At 41.8% G+C, this 17,361-nt stretch overlaps 2 protein-coding genes across 2 annotated transcripts; one reads left to right on the top strand and one right to left on the bottom strand.

The window, feature by feature from the left end:
- Positions 1–713: 713 nt before the first annotated feature.
- On the bottom strand, positions 714–8,334 carry b9d1 (B9 protein domain 1; the record flags this gene model as incomplete). Its single annotated transcript, XM_080723704.1, has 7 exons — positions 714–877; positions 1,583–1,650; positions 2,936–2,998; positions 5,463–5,559; positions 7,351–7,462; positions 8,075–8,143; positions 8,272–8,334. 7 exons carry the CDS (start codon positions 8,332–8,334, stop codon positions 714–716), a joined length of 636 nt encoding a protein of 211 aa, XP_080579830.1.
- A 2,647-nt stretch (positions 8,335–10,981) lies between these two features.
- On the top strand, positions 10,982–14,425 carry LOC308282826 (endoplasmic reticulum transmembrane helix translocase-like; the record flags this gene model as incomplete). Its single annotated transcript, XM_080723211.1, has 1 exon — positions 10,982–14,425. One exon carries the CDS (start codon positions 10,982–10,984, stop codon positions 14,423–14,425), a length of 3,444 nt encoding a protein of 1,147 aa, XP_080579337.1.
- Between the last annotated feature and the right edge of the window lie 2,936 nt (positions 14,426–17,361).

The following is a 17,361-nucleotide window of genomic DNA, read 5'->3' as shown; positions in this document are numbered from 1 at the left end:
GGGTGAGAACAGGTTAAGTTCTCAAGACAACTTTTGCATATAAACAGATTGGGTTTATATCAGGTTAATGCTATAGAGTGAGGAACCCAACATACTTTGAGTGAATCCTTTGATTCGGTACAATTGTTCCAGAGTATGTTTGGGATGTTAAAAATGCCCAGAATGAGGTCAAAGTACAAATTTATTAAAAATACAAAACAGTAGAAAATATAAAAATTCAAGTGCTTACAAACAGGTTTATGGTGATTAAATACATGGCCTAATTTCTCCACCCTACAAACCCATTCCTATTAAAAGACACTGTGGGTATGGTACGGTATGAGTGTTAGGTCACATTTGCCACTATATCTGCTTGCTTTAACTTAGCTAGTGTACACAGTTTGCAGGAGATTTACACTGACTTTCTGGTCAAAGACTGACAGTGATGTGTTCATCCCTTATGCATACATGAGGTGTGTGTACTGTACTTGGACCACGTCCTCAAGGATAGAATACTCCCATCTGATGATTAACCACATCCTGGTATATCATCTATTTAGGGCATGTCATTATAGGCGAAGGTTCTAAAACCGTATGCCCTGTTGTATGCAAGTCTTGTGCAACGGAAATATAGCCCATCTATAAGCTCACAACACGTGAGCTTGTAGGTGGGCTATTCTCACCATGCAACAGTGTCAGCCGTACGTGTTTAAAGGGAACCCCTTGTGTAGTGCTCAGGTGCCGTACAGCTGTTCTTGTGGCGCGAGGCCAGACGAGGCAGAATGTGCCAGTGTGTTTGCAGGGTTTGTAGGAGTGGTGTCGTATCCCAGTTTCCTCATGTCTTTAGTCATGATGTTGAAGGACAGCGTGACAAATCCCTGGGAGCGAACCCGCGTCACTGAGAGACAGAAGACACACAGTACACAGGGGTTTATTTAACTAGCGTGCCCTGAACTTAACTCAGGCGAACAAAGTGTTATCCAGGATAGACCAGGAGTTCGGGGACTAAACGATTGATAGTTTTCACCATTATTACATGCATTAAGTAAATACAACTATAGGAAATATAAAAAACGCTCTCCTGATCAGAGTTTCACTATTATATTTATACCTACAGTACATGGAAAGTAAAATTATTCGGCACCATATAACAGATTATATCAGAGAGATAAAATATTGTGGCCTAACATAGTTCTCAAAGTTGGGTCCAGTCCAGGGACCCTCAGACCAAATTCCAAATGGACCCGTACAGGTCTAACTCTGGGAGTGTGCAAAATGGAACAAAATAGACCCACATTTGCACACACTCTTGAGTTATGAGAGTCATTAGAGGCCCACGCCTCGCATTGCGAGGCGGTGTGAGCATGTAGATCGGCTATTTTCACAATAGAACCGTGTTATATAAAATGTAATGCCTCAACTCTTAGTGCTTGTCAGGGTGGGGGTCCCCAGTTAAAATATAATTATTTTGTGGGTCCCGGCCTGAAAAGGTTGAGAACCACTGGTCTAATGCATGTCAAATTTTGGGTCATTGAAAGGTTGAGAATCACTGATATAGACAAGAATTGTGGAAGGGAGGACATGCCTCAGATTACACACATACCTTCTCTGCCCTCTCCCTGGGCCACCACTTTAGGATCTATGTATTCAGGACGCCGGCCCAGCAGCCAGCTGTGTGAGACAAGTGAATTAAAACAATGTAAATGTTAGTGTTAAGTGGGAGACATTGGAGGAAGAGGGCAATGGCCTGGGGTCCATCACTGGGCATTCATCATCATTTAAGTGTCTGGATATCTGGTTTGTGTGCTGAAGTTGTAGGCTTTATACTAGAGTCCGACCAACATAGTGAGCTGAATATACAGGGGTCCTCAGAGTTACTACAGGGGGTCCTTCTTCTACAAGCTCACAAGGCCTTGCGCTGCGAGGTGTTGTGAGCTTGTAAATCAGCTATTTTCGGCAAAGAGGTTTGGTGTAGAGGGGGCAAAAAAGCAGACCAAGTACAGAGTGAAAGGTCAAGTTTATTAAGTATTGACGGTTCAAGTGGTTACATATCTGATAACACAAATTGTCATGAATCCAAAGTACATTGATGATTGTGCTGTCAAACAAAACTATATGGAATCTGGGGGTCCCTGCTTCATCTCGCTCTCAGCTAAGGGGTCCCTGGCCTGAAAACGTTGAAAACCCCTGTACTATACAGTATGTTCTCTGATATGGCCCGGTATGGCCCAGTATTTTTTAGCGGCGCTAACTGATCCTACATCTAGCTTTGTCGGATTGTACGTACAGTATGTATGTCCCCACACTTGGCACATTGGCCAAGCCTTCCTTATTGAAATTAACTCATAAATAGCACCGTTCACTTCACACTGAGTGTGATTTTTATTTTTTACAGAAAGATATATATATTTTGTTGTCCTACGAGAGTGTGTGTAGGGGGAATTAAAAGCTATTTATATAGCTGCCTCCATTACCTCTTTGTCCCAAGAGTTTGATAACATTTGAGAGATCATTGTAAAATAAATTTGTTTACGTATTATAAGAATATCGGCATGTATACAGTACATTTTTACTCACTAATCTGAATCAGCCCCTAACATCCGGCATTAGCCAGGCTCTAAAGAATATACAATATAATTTGTACAACTGCGGCACACTCTTCTACATAGCTCATTACTCTGGACGATCTACCCTGGATGCATACTAATGATGATAATATCATTAATATGGAACAGTTAGATAATTGCATTCACTACTGGGGAGTAGTTGGGCCGTCTACACGCAGGACTAGACAACACACAGAAAGCAGTAAATATTTCATAGCGCTACAGAGATGGGCTGCATCATCCAGAGACATTCCTCTTCTCATCTTCAAGTAAGAATATCTGATAAGCTAGATCACTAGGGCTTCATGGAGAACACGCACAAACTTCAAAGACTGTTCACTTCATCTTACCTTGTGAATTTCTGAAGTCTTGATGTGGATTCGGGGACGAACATGGGGATAGTTCTTGTGTGTCTGGTAAACAAAGAGAGGTTAATTTCAAAGTGTTTCGAAACACGTAGTAAAATCTGTGTTCATTTATTCATTTGTAACTCTTGGGTGTTTACAAGTTTAACCATTGGTTACATTTGTACAAGCTCAAGAGGTAAATGAACACAGAGGCAGACTGTGATAAGAAGGAAGGAGGCGAGATAAGGACTGGTCAAAAGCGTGATTCAAAACATCGGCGCAGTTCGGCCAGTGGAGGTTTCCTAATTTTTTTCCTACAGCCCATGTTTTACAAAGGTATTACATTTTTGGCTGTTGTAAATAAACAGTTATGTCTGCATTTTCTAAGTTATGTCTGCATTTTCTAGTAGTGAACAAAACAAGACAGTATATTTTTATCAATATCTTTTCAAAGTGTGTTGTGAGCCGTTTTCACTAATTCTAATTTATCTTTTTTGTACCATGCCAACCCATTAAAAAAAACACCCAGCACAGAAGATAAATAAAATGAGAGGCCTTTCACAGTACAAGTGTCAAGTTTATTTTGAGCACAGCACAAAAGTGTGCAGGCTTTTATTTTGTGTATATATATGCGTGTGTGTTGTTAAGAGGGGCGTCTCTATAGAGTATAGGGGCGTCTCCACTGGCCGAACTGTGCCGCTGTTTTGAATCACGCTGGTCAAAAGGAGACAATATGGATGAGAGAGGAGATCTTGTACAGGAGGTGTGACATGTGGACAACATGAGAGTCCAATGTACCAACAGACACAGGATGTGATGTCATTATCCATTAAGCTATTTAGGTGTGATACTAATCCAGAGACAGTTTAATATCAAGCCAGAGCACATAATTTTACATTCTGTGTCGCATACAAGTCACCGGTATTCCTGAATACGTCATGAAAAGTATAATATGTATGTCAGAAGAACAGAGGACTCCCGATTCGAAGAGTTGAAAACACAATGACGTTTCAGTCAAGACTAGACTATTTTGAGGGGAACTTTGAAATGGGTTGCACTGTATTTGTATATGTGATTGTGAATGTGAATGTGAACACAACCACAACACAGCTGTGGATCATTATTGGAATTAGGGCTTGTATTTAGCAGCCTTGTGTTGTCTTGTTATGCATATTTTTTTTCCTCCTTCGTACAACAGAGTCATAATGCTGAAAATAGATCTACAAGCTCAAGACAGCCCAGTCAGGAATAACCAAGATGTTTCGAGTGAAGCAACTTCTTTTAAAATGACTTTGATTAATCTACTGATTAATATTTTAGTGGGTACAAGTGGAATGGAGAAGACGGAGGGATAATATTAGACTGCAGACTGAGGCAGTGGTGTAACTGAGCACAGGGTAGTATCGGCAGAAACCTTGTATCTCCAAGTTTCAAATTTGTAATTTCTTTCGCAAAGCAAAGCCCTGCTTCATCATACAAGGCCGCCGCACAAAAGTAGTGAAAACAGCAGATCTACAAGCACACAATGCCTCACGGTGCGAGGCGTTATGTGCTTGTAGATCGGCTGTTTTCACTAGTTTAAATCATTTATAAAATGATAAATACAAAACAAACGGTTTTGAACATAACAAGTTTCCACCCGACCAAGACGATATTGTAATCCGTTACAGAGAAGCAGAGCAGAATGAACCTCATACTTGGCAATAAAGCCTGTCTGTCCTGCACTGTATCCAAATGGACTGTGCATGTTTTTTCATGTTGCTTATGAAGAAGGAGAAGGTCTGCACAACGTCTTAAGAAAATGTATTTATTCGGCTGTAAAAACAACGTTCCTGCCTTTACGGCCTTCATTTATGTTGCTTATACACGCGTTAAATTAATATTAGATGGGCTGGCTGTACTAACCGTCTGAATGTGAATAAGATGGTGACAGGATGCAGTGGTGGAAAAAGTACTCACAGCTGTTACTTAACTAAAATATCAATATTGCAATGTAGAAGTACCCTGTTACAAGTAAAAGTCCAGAATTCAAAATGTACTTGAGTAAAAGTATGAAAGTGTTTCATCAAAATGTACTTAAAGTGCCCAAGTAAAAATAACAAAATGTTTGAAAATAGCCTAGGTATGAAATAGTAGCTTGGCATTGCCAGACTGATAACATGGATATATGAGAAATCAGAAAATGACTGGACCAATCAGTGACTGCGTTTCAACTGCAGGGCATAAAAGATTGAAAAGCAGCCCCTGATTGGTCCGGTCATTTTCTGATTTCTCATACTTTCTGCCTATGGGCCGAAGTCCAGTCTGATACTGTGGAGGAACGTTTGAGTGAATCCACGTCATCAGTTTGGCAATGCCAGGCTAATAAAGTTAAAGTGGTAAATGTATGTTTTTTTTTATATTATAATTTATATCTGCAAAGTAACGTAACGTAAGTTTTCAAATGAATGTTGTGGAGTAAAAGTACAAAATTTGGATCTGAGATGTATTAGAGTTCAAGTAAAAGTACTGGAAAGGAAGTGATACTGACTGTCCAGGGGTGATGGGGATGTGTGTGACGCCGTAGCCCCGGACCACGTCGTTGCCAAACGTATCTGGGCCGTATACACTCACCACAACCTGAGGCCCTGCATGGGGACAACCAGAGAGAAATATGGAAGTCACTAATAGGCCTGTCACAATTATTACATATTAATCACAATTATTGTGGGCTCGCTGAAAGGCGAGACCAGTATGTTATACAAACACTTTATAGACCAAAGTTATTCTCCTCAAAAGAATTACCGACAGTACAAAGGCAGGGCCTTTAGCCAATGAGGGAGCAGCGAGCCCAAACTGTTTCGTAGGAGCAGTATTTCTAGTTAGTGTGGTTGCCCAACAGGGCAACACATTATAGTCTTGGGGAAACTTTATTTCTAGGGTAACTTTTGCGCTGTCATTGGAAATTAACAGACAGACAGACTTCTGTCCGGGATAAATCGATAGGGATATCAATGGGAGTGGGAATCAATTCACCGTTTGTCAGCCTTCTGATTGGTCCCTGAGACTCCCTGACTGGCCAACCAGAAAAAAACATTCACTTTTTGCTATCGGGGGTGGAGTTTGTGCAGTGGAGAATGTTGAATGTGCCTTTCAACAACTGTCCGCACTGCGCGACACGGAGTTCGCCCGGTACGGCCGCGGGACGTGATAGCGACGGCAAGCGATCTCGCTCATCATAACGAATAAGCTTCAACAAACTAGTTCACATGGACCTTATCAATGGTCTAAGAGTCACGATTGGGTACATATAATTTAAATGGGCAGAATTACGAAAAGCCAGCCTATTATGTGAGGAGAACTATAATCTGCCTGTCCTCTTCCTACCCAAGATGCAATGCGCATCCACTTTCTATTTCTATTCTCTCTCTGATCCAGAGGATTAAACTAATTAAAACATATATTTTTTGGGGAAAACTACTGTTTTGCTATGTAATTACTGTACCTTTTTCTTCCCTTTTTTTTTTATTAATATCACGTAGATGTGTTTTTTTTGGTACTTTATATAGCTGTAATGAGGCTATGAAAACAATAAAAAATCCCATTCACTGCCACTATAAAAGAATCTGCAATGGGTGATTCTGTCCCACTGGGATTAAACAAATTAAAACATATATTTTCGGGGAAACCCCCTGTTTTGCAATGTAACTACTGTACCTTTGTCTTCCCTTTTTATTAATATCACCTAGATGTTTTTCCTTTGGTACTTTATATAGCTGTAATGAGGCTATGAAAAAATAAAAAAATCCCATTCACTGCCACTATAAAAACAATCTGCCCAGGGTCAAATGTCCCATCATAGTAACAGGGCAGAATGGGGCGGGATTTGCAAACTAGTGAATTGGTCGAGCTTCACATGACAGTTAGCTTACTGAAGAATATAGTCATGTCAGCAACCACACTTGTAATTTCCAACTGCATCTTTTCTAGTCTAGTCTAGTCTAGTCTAGTCTAGTAGTTAATAATTATCGTCATGATTGTTTCCATGTTGAAAAATGTCTGTATATTTTAGCAGTTCTACAAGCTCACACCGCGTTGCAACGAGCGGTGAGCTTGTAGATCAGCGTTTTCCACTATCAATGTTCTTTTTTAAAATATAAAGTTGTCAAATATGTCAGTAATTTCTTTGTATATTTAGGTTATGTGTCATATGCAACTTCAAAGCCTAAAAGCCAAACAGAAATGTAATTGTCAACGACAAAAACACAATTAAATCGCTAATCACAATTATTTGAATGACAATTATAATTTATTTGTCATGTAAAATGTCATAATCGTGACAGCCCCTGTCACTAATGTTGCTCATCAGGGGTGCAAAAAGCTGTCAATCGTGGAGTGTGTGTGTGTACATTGTGTGTCTTTGTGTGTGTTCTACTCACAGCCAGATGGATTGGTGCTCTTGAAAGTAATTTCCAGAGGGAAGTTCCACACTAATCTGTGAGGCGGATAACTGCCTTTAGAGGTGATCTGAGAGATACCTTCCTCCAATCCCTAGAGAGAGAGAGAGAGAGAGAGAGAGAGAGAGAGAGAGAGAGAGAGAGAGAGTTACATGTTGAGATGGGAAAATAAGAAATTGTGAAAATTAGGATTAAGATTAGATTATTAATTATGTTCAATTTTGAGTAGGCCTCATTAATTGATATCTTATCAATACACACGTTGACGATCATAGATATGGAATCACGTTCATGAATATAGCCTAATATCGGGGACCTGTGTAGAAGTTAACATAATAATTTAGTAATTTATGTTAACTTCTACACAGGTCCCCAATGGAAACAAGCCATTGGCTTTCCTGGGGGATTTTTCTCTCTCTTTTTTTAAGCAAACCTTGTATTGTACTGTATACTTCCCTGTACCGGATCTCTGCAAACTGTCAATAAAGTATTCAATCAATCAATTGAGATCTTATATGAGATACTTAAAGTGTGGTTCCTGTGGAAATAAGCCTCGGCTTTCTAGGATCTCCTTTTAGTTGACCTTGTACCAGTGATTTGTACTTTCATGAAACTGTACTTTTTTCTATTGCAAACTTCTAATAAATTCTTCAATCAATCAATCAATCAAAATTCGATATGATTGATTCATTACTACAGTACTCACCGACGTAGGAGCCCAGTCGTGCCCGTAGACATAACAGTATTTACAGTACAAATCGTCGTAATCTGGAAACTGGAAACAAAACCAAAAAACATGCAACAAAAACAATGATCGGTTTAAGTATAATGATAAACCAGCTCGGTGTCCACATTATAAACACACAGTAGGACACTACGGCTACCAGTGCACTGTGCACTCACATTCGCTCCTTCGATTTGTCCGTTGACCATGAGAAGAAACACAGACGGGTTGTTTGCAGCCATCACTGCTTCGTGTAGTAAAACTGTAATCACATCAATGTGTCACTAGACGAGCACATCAATCCTATTTCACCTTTTCTCTTATCAATAAAGCTGTAAGAGCTAGCCCATCGAGCTAACCGATTTAGCGAATAAGCTATCCGTTGCTAGGGCAACGCTTGCTCTCCCTACGGCCAGTTGCGAGGATCAAACTGAACGCAGAGTCGCAGACGGTCGCGAAACCAGGGCCGGTGTTGTGTTAGTCTGGGATCAGTTCACTTTACGGGGTTTGATCCGGTCGGGAGCGGAAACCACTTTACGTCATGTTGTAGTCCTAGACGGACTACACTTTGGCCGGAACTATCAACCGGATTCAGTTTTAACCCAAAACATTCCCCTGCACCCAAGGACATACTTTTAGGGCCGACCTAATAAACACCTTGATGAGGCGTAGTTTTGCCTTCAAAAAATTCGTTTGGTATGTGCATCTTTTAATCCAACTCGTAGCGACTGGCAAGACTGCGTAGGCTACTCCAGCATTTTAAAAGGGATTGGGGAAACAAACGGAGGGGACCAAATCAAAGCGACGCCGCTTCTATAGTGGTTTCCGCGCTTTAGGCGGAAACCAAACGGTCTGTTGTGAACGAACACCAGGCTCTCTCTCCGGAGAAAGCCTGGTAGGCGAGGTTAGTGTTGTGTGCAAAAGTGGTGGTAAAGTAAATTTAGCATAAAATGGGTAGGCAACTAGGTACTTACTTATATTTTAAACTGCTACAAAAAATATAATGATAATGATCTATGGCTACACAGGTAAAATAATGCAGAGATCTATTAAAGGATCATTAAAAATAGACCTTTTATATATATAAAAAAAAGTGTATTATTCACATTAAACAAGCATAGAGATTATAGACAAACCAAACACCCTAATCACGTGAGTATGTGGCAGATCCATGACATAGAAATAGAATGTCCACAAGATGGCGAGCGTGGGCCAAAGTAATCAGTGATTTGGCCATAGGTATAACCCATTTATGTTTGTTCTTACTTCTTCTTAACTTTCCAAACCTAGAGAGAAAAGAAAAAGATCCATTTTGCTCCCTCTGTCTGCCACAGTGCCACTCTCCCCCCCCCCCCCCCCCCCCCCTCTCTTTCTCACTCTGACAGGTTTGCTTTAAAATTGACTCTCCAAAATGTAGAAATCTAAAGTAGGCTATATAAAATGTTATTATATTTAGTATGTATATACTATTTTGTATGCTTTGGGAAATGGTCTGAAATAAGGTTAATGATTTGAACATGTTTGAAGTTTGAACATTTTCCATTTGGGCTAATATTTCAACAATTTTGCTAAGGCCGCTAGTTGAAGAGTAAATTTTGCCTGATAATAGCCTATGTACCGTGCATTTTTCAAATCATAATTGCCTACCTTACATGATTTCAGACCATTTTCCAAAACAGAAGCAAAACATTGACAAACAACTTCACATAGAGGTGCCAGATATCCACTGTCCGGGGGCCATAGGGTGAACGTGGTTTCGTCACCTCACCTCTTTCCCAGTGTTATCCCTTGGGTATTTTTAGTTATGCCCAAAATACAAAAGATCCACCCAAAATTAAGTTTTATGGCTTTTCATGCAAACTACTTGATCTAAATGCATAAAGTTTGTTTTCTACAGTGTTTATCCATGAAAGTGAATATGTACCAGTGCATTAGATTTAATATTATGCATTTTTAAATATTAACCCCCTATAGCTTCATGCCCAGAACTACCAAATCTTTAAACTGAGATATTGTGAAATTGCACATGCACAGAAATCAAATCAAATGCATCAGATCTGCTTTCTACTCCTTTCAGATGAATGCATGTTAACCCTTTCAGGCCTTCCATCTTTTAGTTATTAACCCTTAAATGCCCGAAAAACAAAAGATCCACCCAAAATAGAGTTTTATTGCATTTCATAATGTAAAATGTAGTCTGGGGCAGGTTTGCAATCTTCATGTAGAGTGGTTGGGCTCAGTGACCTGTTAGATGTATTTTTACCATCTAAAGTTCACTGGGTCCCATGCTTGGGGAAGATGCCCATCAACATTTCGCCACAATGAAAGTGGGCCCAGGTAGTGCAGCTAAGTTTGGAGCAGATGTACTGTATGTCCTTTCCCGTTCTTTTTCTCCCAAACTAGTAGTCTGTGTGACTTGCTGGAATGGTGACGGTTTTCCCATTCGATGACGTCACCCTTTGTTTTTTCAAGGCTTTAGATTTGGCATAGATTGGCTAGATATATTGGCTAATTTATGTATTATTAAACAATATCTCATAATGGAATTCAATTCAGTCAGATCCAGCTGATCCTTACCCAAATAGGGTCATACGTTGCATACATTATGACTGATGTCATAGACTGGCCACATATACGTCAGAACACAAACATGGATAGTATGGATCCTTTTGGTACCTATGTCATGATTATGTCACAGAGTTAACAGGAGACAAGACAAAAAGGGAATACTGAATGAGATTGAATGATTCAGAAAAAAGGAATCCGTGGTGACAGGATCAGACATTGTACTCTGTGGACACTGTACTCTGTGGATTACACTTTAAACTGACAACATACTTACGTTGTGGAGGAAGAGGCGACCTGGAAGGTTTTGGGTGTGCAATAAGCATGAAAAAAGGGAATAATGTCGCTGGGATTCGTGGGCTGGGTGTGCCGCAAATGACCCCTTCTATTAGCCACAACCAGCATGACAACAGCACCAGTGACGAGCTGGTGAGCGCAGTCACCCTGTACAAGCGAAGGCCCTGGCTGCTACATGTTAAAGTGTTCCCGTTTGTGGCTGTTCTTTACCCTGGCTGGCTGTACATGTGTTTAGGAGGAGTATATGGTGCTTCTGAGAACCTGGAGGCAGGCCTGCTGGCGCTGGCTGCAATTGGGATCGCGCACACCCTAATAGTACTGTCTGGTTATTGGTCTGTGCATGCACACTGTTGGCTCACTTGTTCCAAGGAACCAGACCCACGGAAGGCTACGCTGGCAAAGGTCATACCCACCCCGAACAATGGCTCTGCTGAGCTAGTGACACTTCAGAGGGACCAGGGTGAGGATGGTGAGGAGGTTTTGTCCTTTGAGTTTCAGAAGATCTGCTATGTCTTTGACAACAAGGAGGAACGTTTCCACACAGTGGCTTTTCCCATCAGACACCCAATTGGCCACTATCAGGCGTGGCATGGCTACCACGAGGAAGCAGACTTGCGAGCTGCAGAAAAACGCTACGGCACCAACCGTGTTGAAATGGTGGTGCCTGGTTTCTCTGAGCTCTTCAAAGAGAGAGCCACGGCTCCCTTCTTTGTGTTCCAGGTGTTCTGTGTGGGGCTGTGGTGTCTGGATGTGTACTGGTACTACAGCGTGTTCACGCTCTTCACCCTGGTGTTGTTTGAGTCGTCGCTGGTCAAGCAGCAAATGAGGAACATGTCTGAGATCCGAGGCATGAGGAACAAGCGCTACATGATCCAGGTTTATCGTAACAGGAGGTGGAGACCTATATCCAGCGATGAGCTTGTCCCTGGCGACATTGTCTCAATAGGACGATCATCTCAGGACAACCTGGTACCATGTGATGTGCTGCTGCTCAGAGGACACTGCATTGTGGATGAGGCCATGCTCACCGGAGAGTCAGTGCCCCAGATGAAGGAGCCAGTGGAGGGCCTGGACCCAGAACATATCTTGGACCTTGAGATGGACTCTCGTCTCCATGTGATTTATGGTGGGACTAAAGTGATCCAGCATAGCCCCCCTCCAAAAGTCAATGCTTGGCTCAAACCAGTAGACAATGGTTGCGTGGCCTATGTACTGAGAACTGGATTCTACACCTCTCAGGGTAAACTATTGCGGACCATCCTCTTTGGGGTGAAGAGAGTGACAGCAAACAATCTGGAGACCTTCATTTTCATCCTCTTCCTCCTGGTGTTTGCCATTGCCGCAGCTTGCTACGTGTGGGTAGAGGGGACTAAGGATGTGAGCCGTAACCGGTACAAGTTATTTCTGGAGTGCACCCTAATCCTCACCAATGTGATCCCACCAGATCTCCCCATCCAGCTGTCACTGGCAGTCAACGCCTCTCTTATCGCCCTCACTAAACTTTATGTATCTTGTACAGAGCCTTTCAGGATACCATTTGCAGGGAAAGTGGAGATTTGCTGCTTTGACAAGACGGGAACGTTGACTAGTGACAGTCTGGTGGTACAAGGAGTGGCAGGCCTCATAGAAGGTAACACGTTGATGCCTATGTCGAAGATCCCAGTGGAGACCCACCGAGTGGTGGCCACCTGCCACTCGTTGGTCACCCTGGATGATGGGCAGCTGGTGGGGGATCCTTTAGAGAAGGCCATGCTGACTGCTGCAGACTGGGTGCTCACCAAAGATGAGAAGGTTTTTGCCCGAGGCATCACAACCCAGGGACTAAAGATCCACCAGCGCTTCCACTTTGTCAGTGCTCTGAAGCGAATGTCAGTCCTGGCTTCCTATAAAAAGAAGGGTTCCACTGAGCTCTGCTACATTTCCACTGTCAAAGGAGCACCAGAGACACTCAGGGAAATGTTTTCAGTGTGTCCCGCAAGCTATGACAAGGTCCACAGGGAGATGTCCCGTGAAGGAGCCAGAGTTCTTGCTTTAGGCTACAAAGAGATAGGACACCTCAGCCATCAAAAGGCAAGGGAGATTAATCGTGATGCACTGGAGTGTGACCTGCGTTTCGTTGGGTTCATGGTAGTGTCATGTCCCCTCAAGAGCGACAGCAAGGCTGTCATCAGAGAGCTCCAGGAGGCATCACATTATGTGGTGATGATCACGGGTGACAACCCACTAACGGCATGTCACGTCGCGAAGGAGCTACACTTCATTCAGAAGGACCAAATACTTATATTACAGTCAGGTCCCAATCCAGGTGAGTGGCAGTGGGAGTCCATAGATGGCAGTGTGAATATACCAATGCCCCCTCCTTCGATCTCCCCTTTCGTCCATCAGTATGACCTGTGTGTGACAGGTGAGGGACTGACTAGACTGGCTAGTGACACACAGCTTCTACACACCCTACTGCCTTATGTGGGAGTGTTTGCCAGGGTAAGCCCAAAACAGAAGGAGTTCGTGATCACAAGTCTAAATGGCCTGGGCTATGTGACGTTGATGTGTGGTGACGGAACAAACGACATCGGAGCTCTCAAACATGCCCACATAGGTGTCGCTCTGTTGACAGCACAAAAGGTGATTATCAACCGTCTTACATCAACAGTCCTACAAGAGCTTGAAGAGGACCAGATACAAGTAGTGAAGCTGGGCGATGCCTCCATTGCTGCTCCCTTCACCTCCAAACTGTCCTCAATTCAATGTGTTTGCCATGTGATAAAGCAGGGCCGTTGCACTCTAGTGACAACGCTGCAGATGTTTAAGATCCTTGCTCTCAATGCCCTGGTGCTGGCCTTCAGCCAATCTGTGCTCTACCTCGAGGGAGTCATGTTCAGTGATTTCCAATTCACCCTGCAGGGCGTTTTGTTGACCGGCTGTTTCCTCTTCATATCAAGGTCAAAGCCACTTAAGTCCTTATCCAGAGAGCGGCCCTTACCAAACATCTTCAATCTCTATACAGTGTTGACGGTGCTGCTACAGTTTGCCGTTCACTTCTGCTGTTTGGTGTATCTTTACCAAGGGGCACAGAGCCGAAGTCCTCCAAGGGTGGACCGGTTTGTGGATCTATATAAGGAATTCGAGCCTAGTCTTATCAACAGCACTGTATACATCATGTCACTGGCCATGCAGATGTCTACCTTTGCAATTAACTATAAGGGTCACCCTTTCATGGAGTCCCTCGCTGAGAATAAACCATTACTATGGAGTATTGCCTTATCGGGTTTAGCCATTGTAGGACTGTTGACAGGTATTTCACCAGAATTCAATGAACAGTTTGCTCTTGTTCACATTCCCACTGAGTTCAAACTAGTCATTGCCATGGTGCTTGTGGTGGACTTTGTTGCTGCTCTACTGGTGGACCGTATTCTGCAGTTCCTGCATGGCAAAGGAACCCTCAGGGCTCAGGATTGTGTGTTGCTAACATGAAGCATATATATATATATATATATATATATATATATATATATATATATATATATATATACAAAACAACAGGGGCAAAAATATGGAGTGGCTCCAGGGACGTGCACACATAGACATCAAAGGGGGCTTGAGCCCCTTCCCTGTTATTCGTCTGTAAAAAGTGCCCCCTCACCAGACCATGAATGCAGTTTTTACTGTGGTGAAGGAAATGCAAATGCCCTCTTTCCATGCCATACCAGCAGCATTCAAGAGAATTGAATCCACATACATACAGACTGCACCGAACAGCACCGAACGCAGTACTTGCACGCTCTGCTGGCGCACAAGTACATACATGGCCATGAGTGCACAAGATGCAAGATGGCACCTCGACGGAGTGCAGTCTAGTTATTTATTACCTAATCTATATTGTATATACGGTATATACGATAACCTTTAGGTCAATGGGATTCTGAGTGATTTGCCTGAAACCTTTCCCATATTTAACGCCATAGATATGTCACAGATGACGCTGGCCACATGAAGTCCAAGATCCACATTGGAGCCACACCAGTCCAATGCGGATCCTGAGATCCACAATTATTTTTTTTCTTTCTCTGATTTTGTATTAAAAAAATAAATAAAGCTCTTACAGACTTTATCAAAAGACTTACGAAATATTGAATTGGAGGCAAACAAGCAAGTTATTTGGCTAATGTAAAACAAACAAATAAAAAACCAAACTAAAAACACTCTTGTATTGTATTGTATTGTATTCTATCTAAATTGTATCTTACAATACTAACACTGTATTTTCTGTTACAACACATTAGAAGTAACAACTCTTTTTCCCAGACTTTGGAACATATAACATGATGATGAGCCTCAATGTGAGTTTGTCAAATTAAATGAATTGAGGGTGGGGGGCCTATTGTGACTGTTTGTGGAAACAATACTCACAACTTTTACTTAAGTAAAAAAAAAAGTATCAATAATGCAATGCAATGTAGAACTACGCAAAGAAATCATCAAAATGGACTTGGGTATTAAAATAGAAAAGTATTGGTAAAGTAAGTACTCATTATGCAGAATGTCCCATTTCACATGTTTTCAGATGTATAAAACTATTTTGAAAATACCAGCTCTACAAGCTTGTAGAGCGGCTATTTTCAGTCTGGGTGGATGGATATTGTATTTTGCACTGTGAAGATAGCACTCCAATACTGTAGGTGGCTGTAATGCAAGGATCATGGATGCCAACCGCCATAAAACCCCAAAGAAGAGGAAGAAGAACGAACCAAACCGACCAATGACTGGCCTGGAACCTACTGTAGGTAGATTTAAACCCCGGTTTCAGCAGAAGTGCTGTTAGTTGTTTACATTGCTCTGCTGGACACCAAAACAGAATGCCTACACACTAGTATTAGCTATATATCAACAATACTATCTTCATTCCGAGCGCATTCCGAAACTCAAGGGAAGAAGAATTTGTAAGCCTATATCCGCAATAGTAGCCAACTACACTGTTTGTATCTGTATCTAGACTGTGTGTAATTAAATGGGTGAATAACTTAGATTAGGAGATCACCAGTGGTGGAAGAAGTACAAAATGTTTTACTTAAGTAAAGGTATCAATACTTCAATGTAGAAATACTGTTTAAGTAAAAGTTGGAATTCAAAATGCACTTGAGTAAAACTACAACACTATTCTTGGTATCAAAATGTACCAAAAGTAAAAGTAGGCTACTCATTATGCAGAATGTCCCATTTTAAGTTTTCAATGTGAGCTTGTAGATCTGCTATTTTCAAATGGCTGATCTAGGCTACAGGGTTTAAGTGTTTGTCCCTATGTTTTGTAATAATAATCAAAATCTACAAAGTAGTAACTTAAGTTTTCAAATAAATGTGGTGGAGTAAAAGTAGGCTACAATATTTTGATCAGATTATTGTAAATAGGAAATACTCAAGTAAAGTAGGCCTACAAATACCTCAACATGTTGTGTACAGTACTTAAGTAAATGTACTTAGTTACTTTACACCACTGTGCGTTGTGTTTAGTGTTACTTTTGTAGCTTTTTTCTTTTCTTTGTTTCCCCCACACCGCTCCTTTGAGTTTTTTAACTCCAGATCCAACAAAATTGCAGCTCTAGATTTTCTTTAAATGTAGTGTAATCTAGAGTTGCAACATCAACCATTGACAGCCAGGCCATAGTTACCTTTTTTGTCTTCCCCATAAAAAAAAGGTAACTATGGTCCAGAGAGGCCGGAGAGGGGCTAGGACAAATTGGTGCTGAATTGTGACTCTGACCTCTAAAAGGGGATTTAGCTCTGGCCCAAATATAAATAGGAGTTCTCCTTAACGCTATGGACCAGAGCTAAGGGCGATTGACAGGGGAATGGATGAGAAACCTCACTCTTGGATGGTAAGAGTGAAGTCACACAGCCTTGTCAAAGTGATGACTATGTGATGACATTAAACTTTAATATAGCATACTGTATTAAGGGAGAATTATGACCTTTCACAGGTACACAAATACAGTTTTCAATCCAACATATCAGCAACATTATACACAGATGAAAGAAAGAATAATCTCCACCATATAAAAAAAAAGAATAGTTTCAGCCCTAATCTGAGCATGTATTCCATCTCCTCCTACTGTCATCTAGGCAAAGGAAGACATGACTGAATTAATTCCGGTCGATGCCAGTTCACCTCCCTGCCCTCTGGATGTTGCCGTTGCACCTCAGGAGGACGGCACCAGCGTACCGCCATCCTCACTGGAGATTGAGGTGTTTGTGGATCCCAAGCATCCTAACAAGGTTTTAGAGGGCCTTAACAAGCTGCGACTAAACAATGCCTTGTGTGACGTGACTCTATGCTGTGAGGGAAAGGAGTTCCCCTGCCATCGTTATGTACTGGCCTCCTTTACCTCCTACTTTGAGGTAAATACAGTACACAC

This window comes from Nannobrachium achirus (genome assembly GCF_963921795.1).
Source record: "Nannobrachium achirus genome assembly, chromosome: 4".
NCBI lineage: Eukaryota > Metazoa > Chordata > Actinopteri > Myctophiformes > Myctophidae > Nannobrachium > Nannobrachium achirus.
Note: the sequence above shows the minus strand (reverse complement) of the source record. Positions and strands in the feature narration are given on the sequence as shown.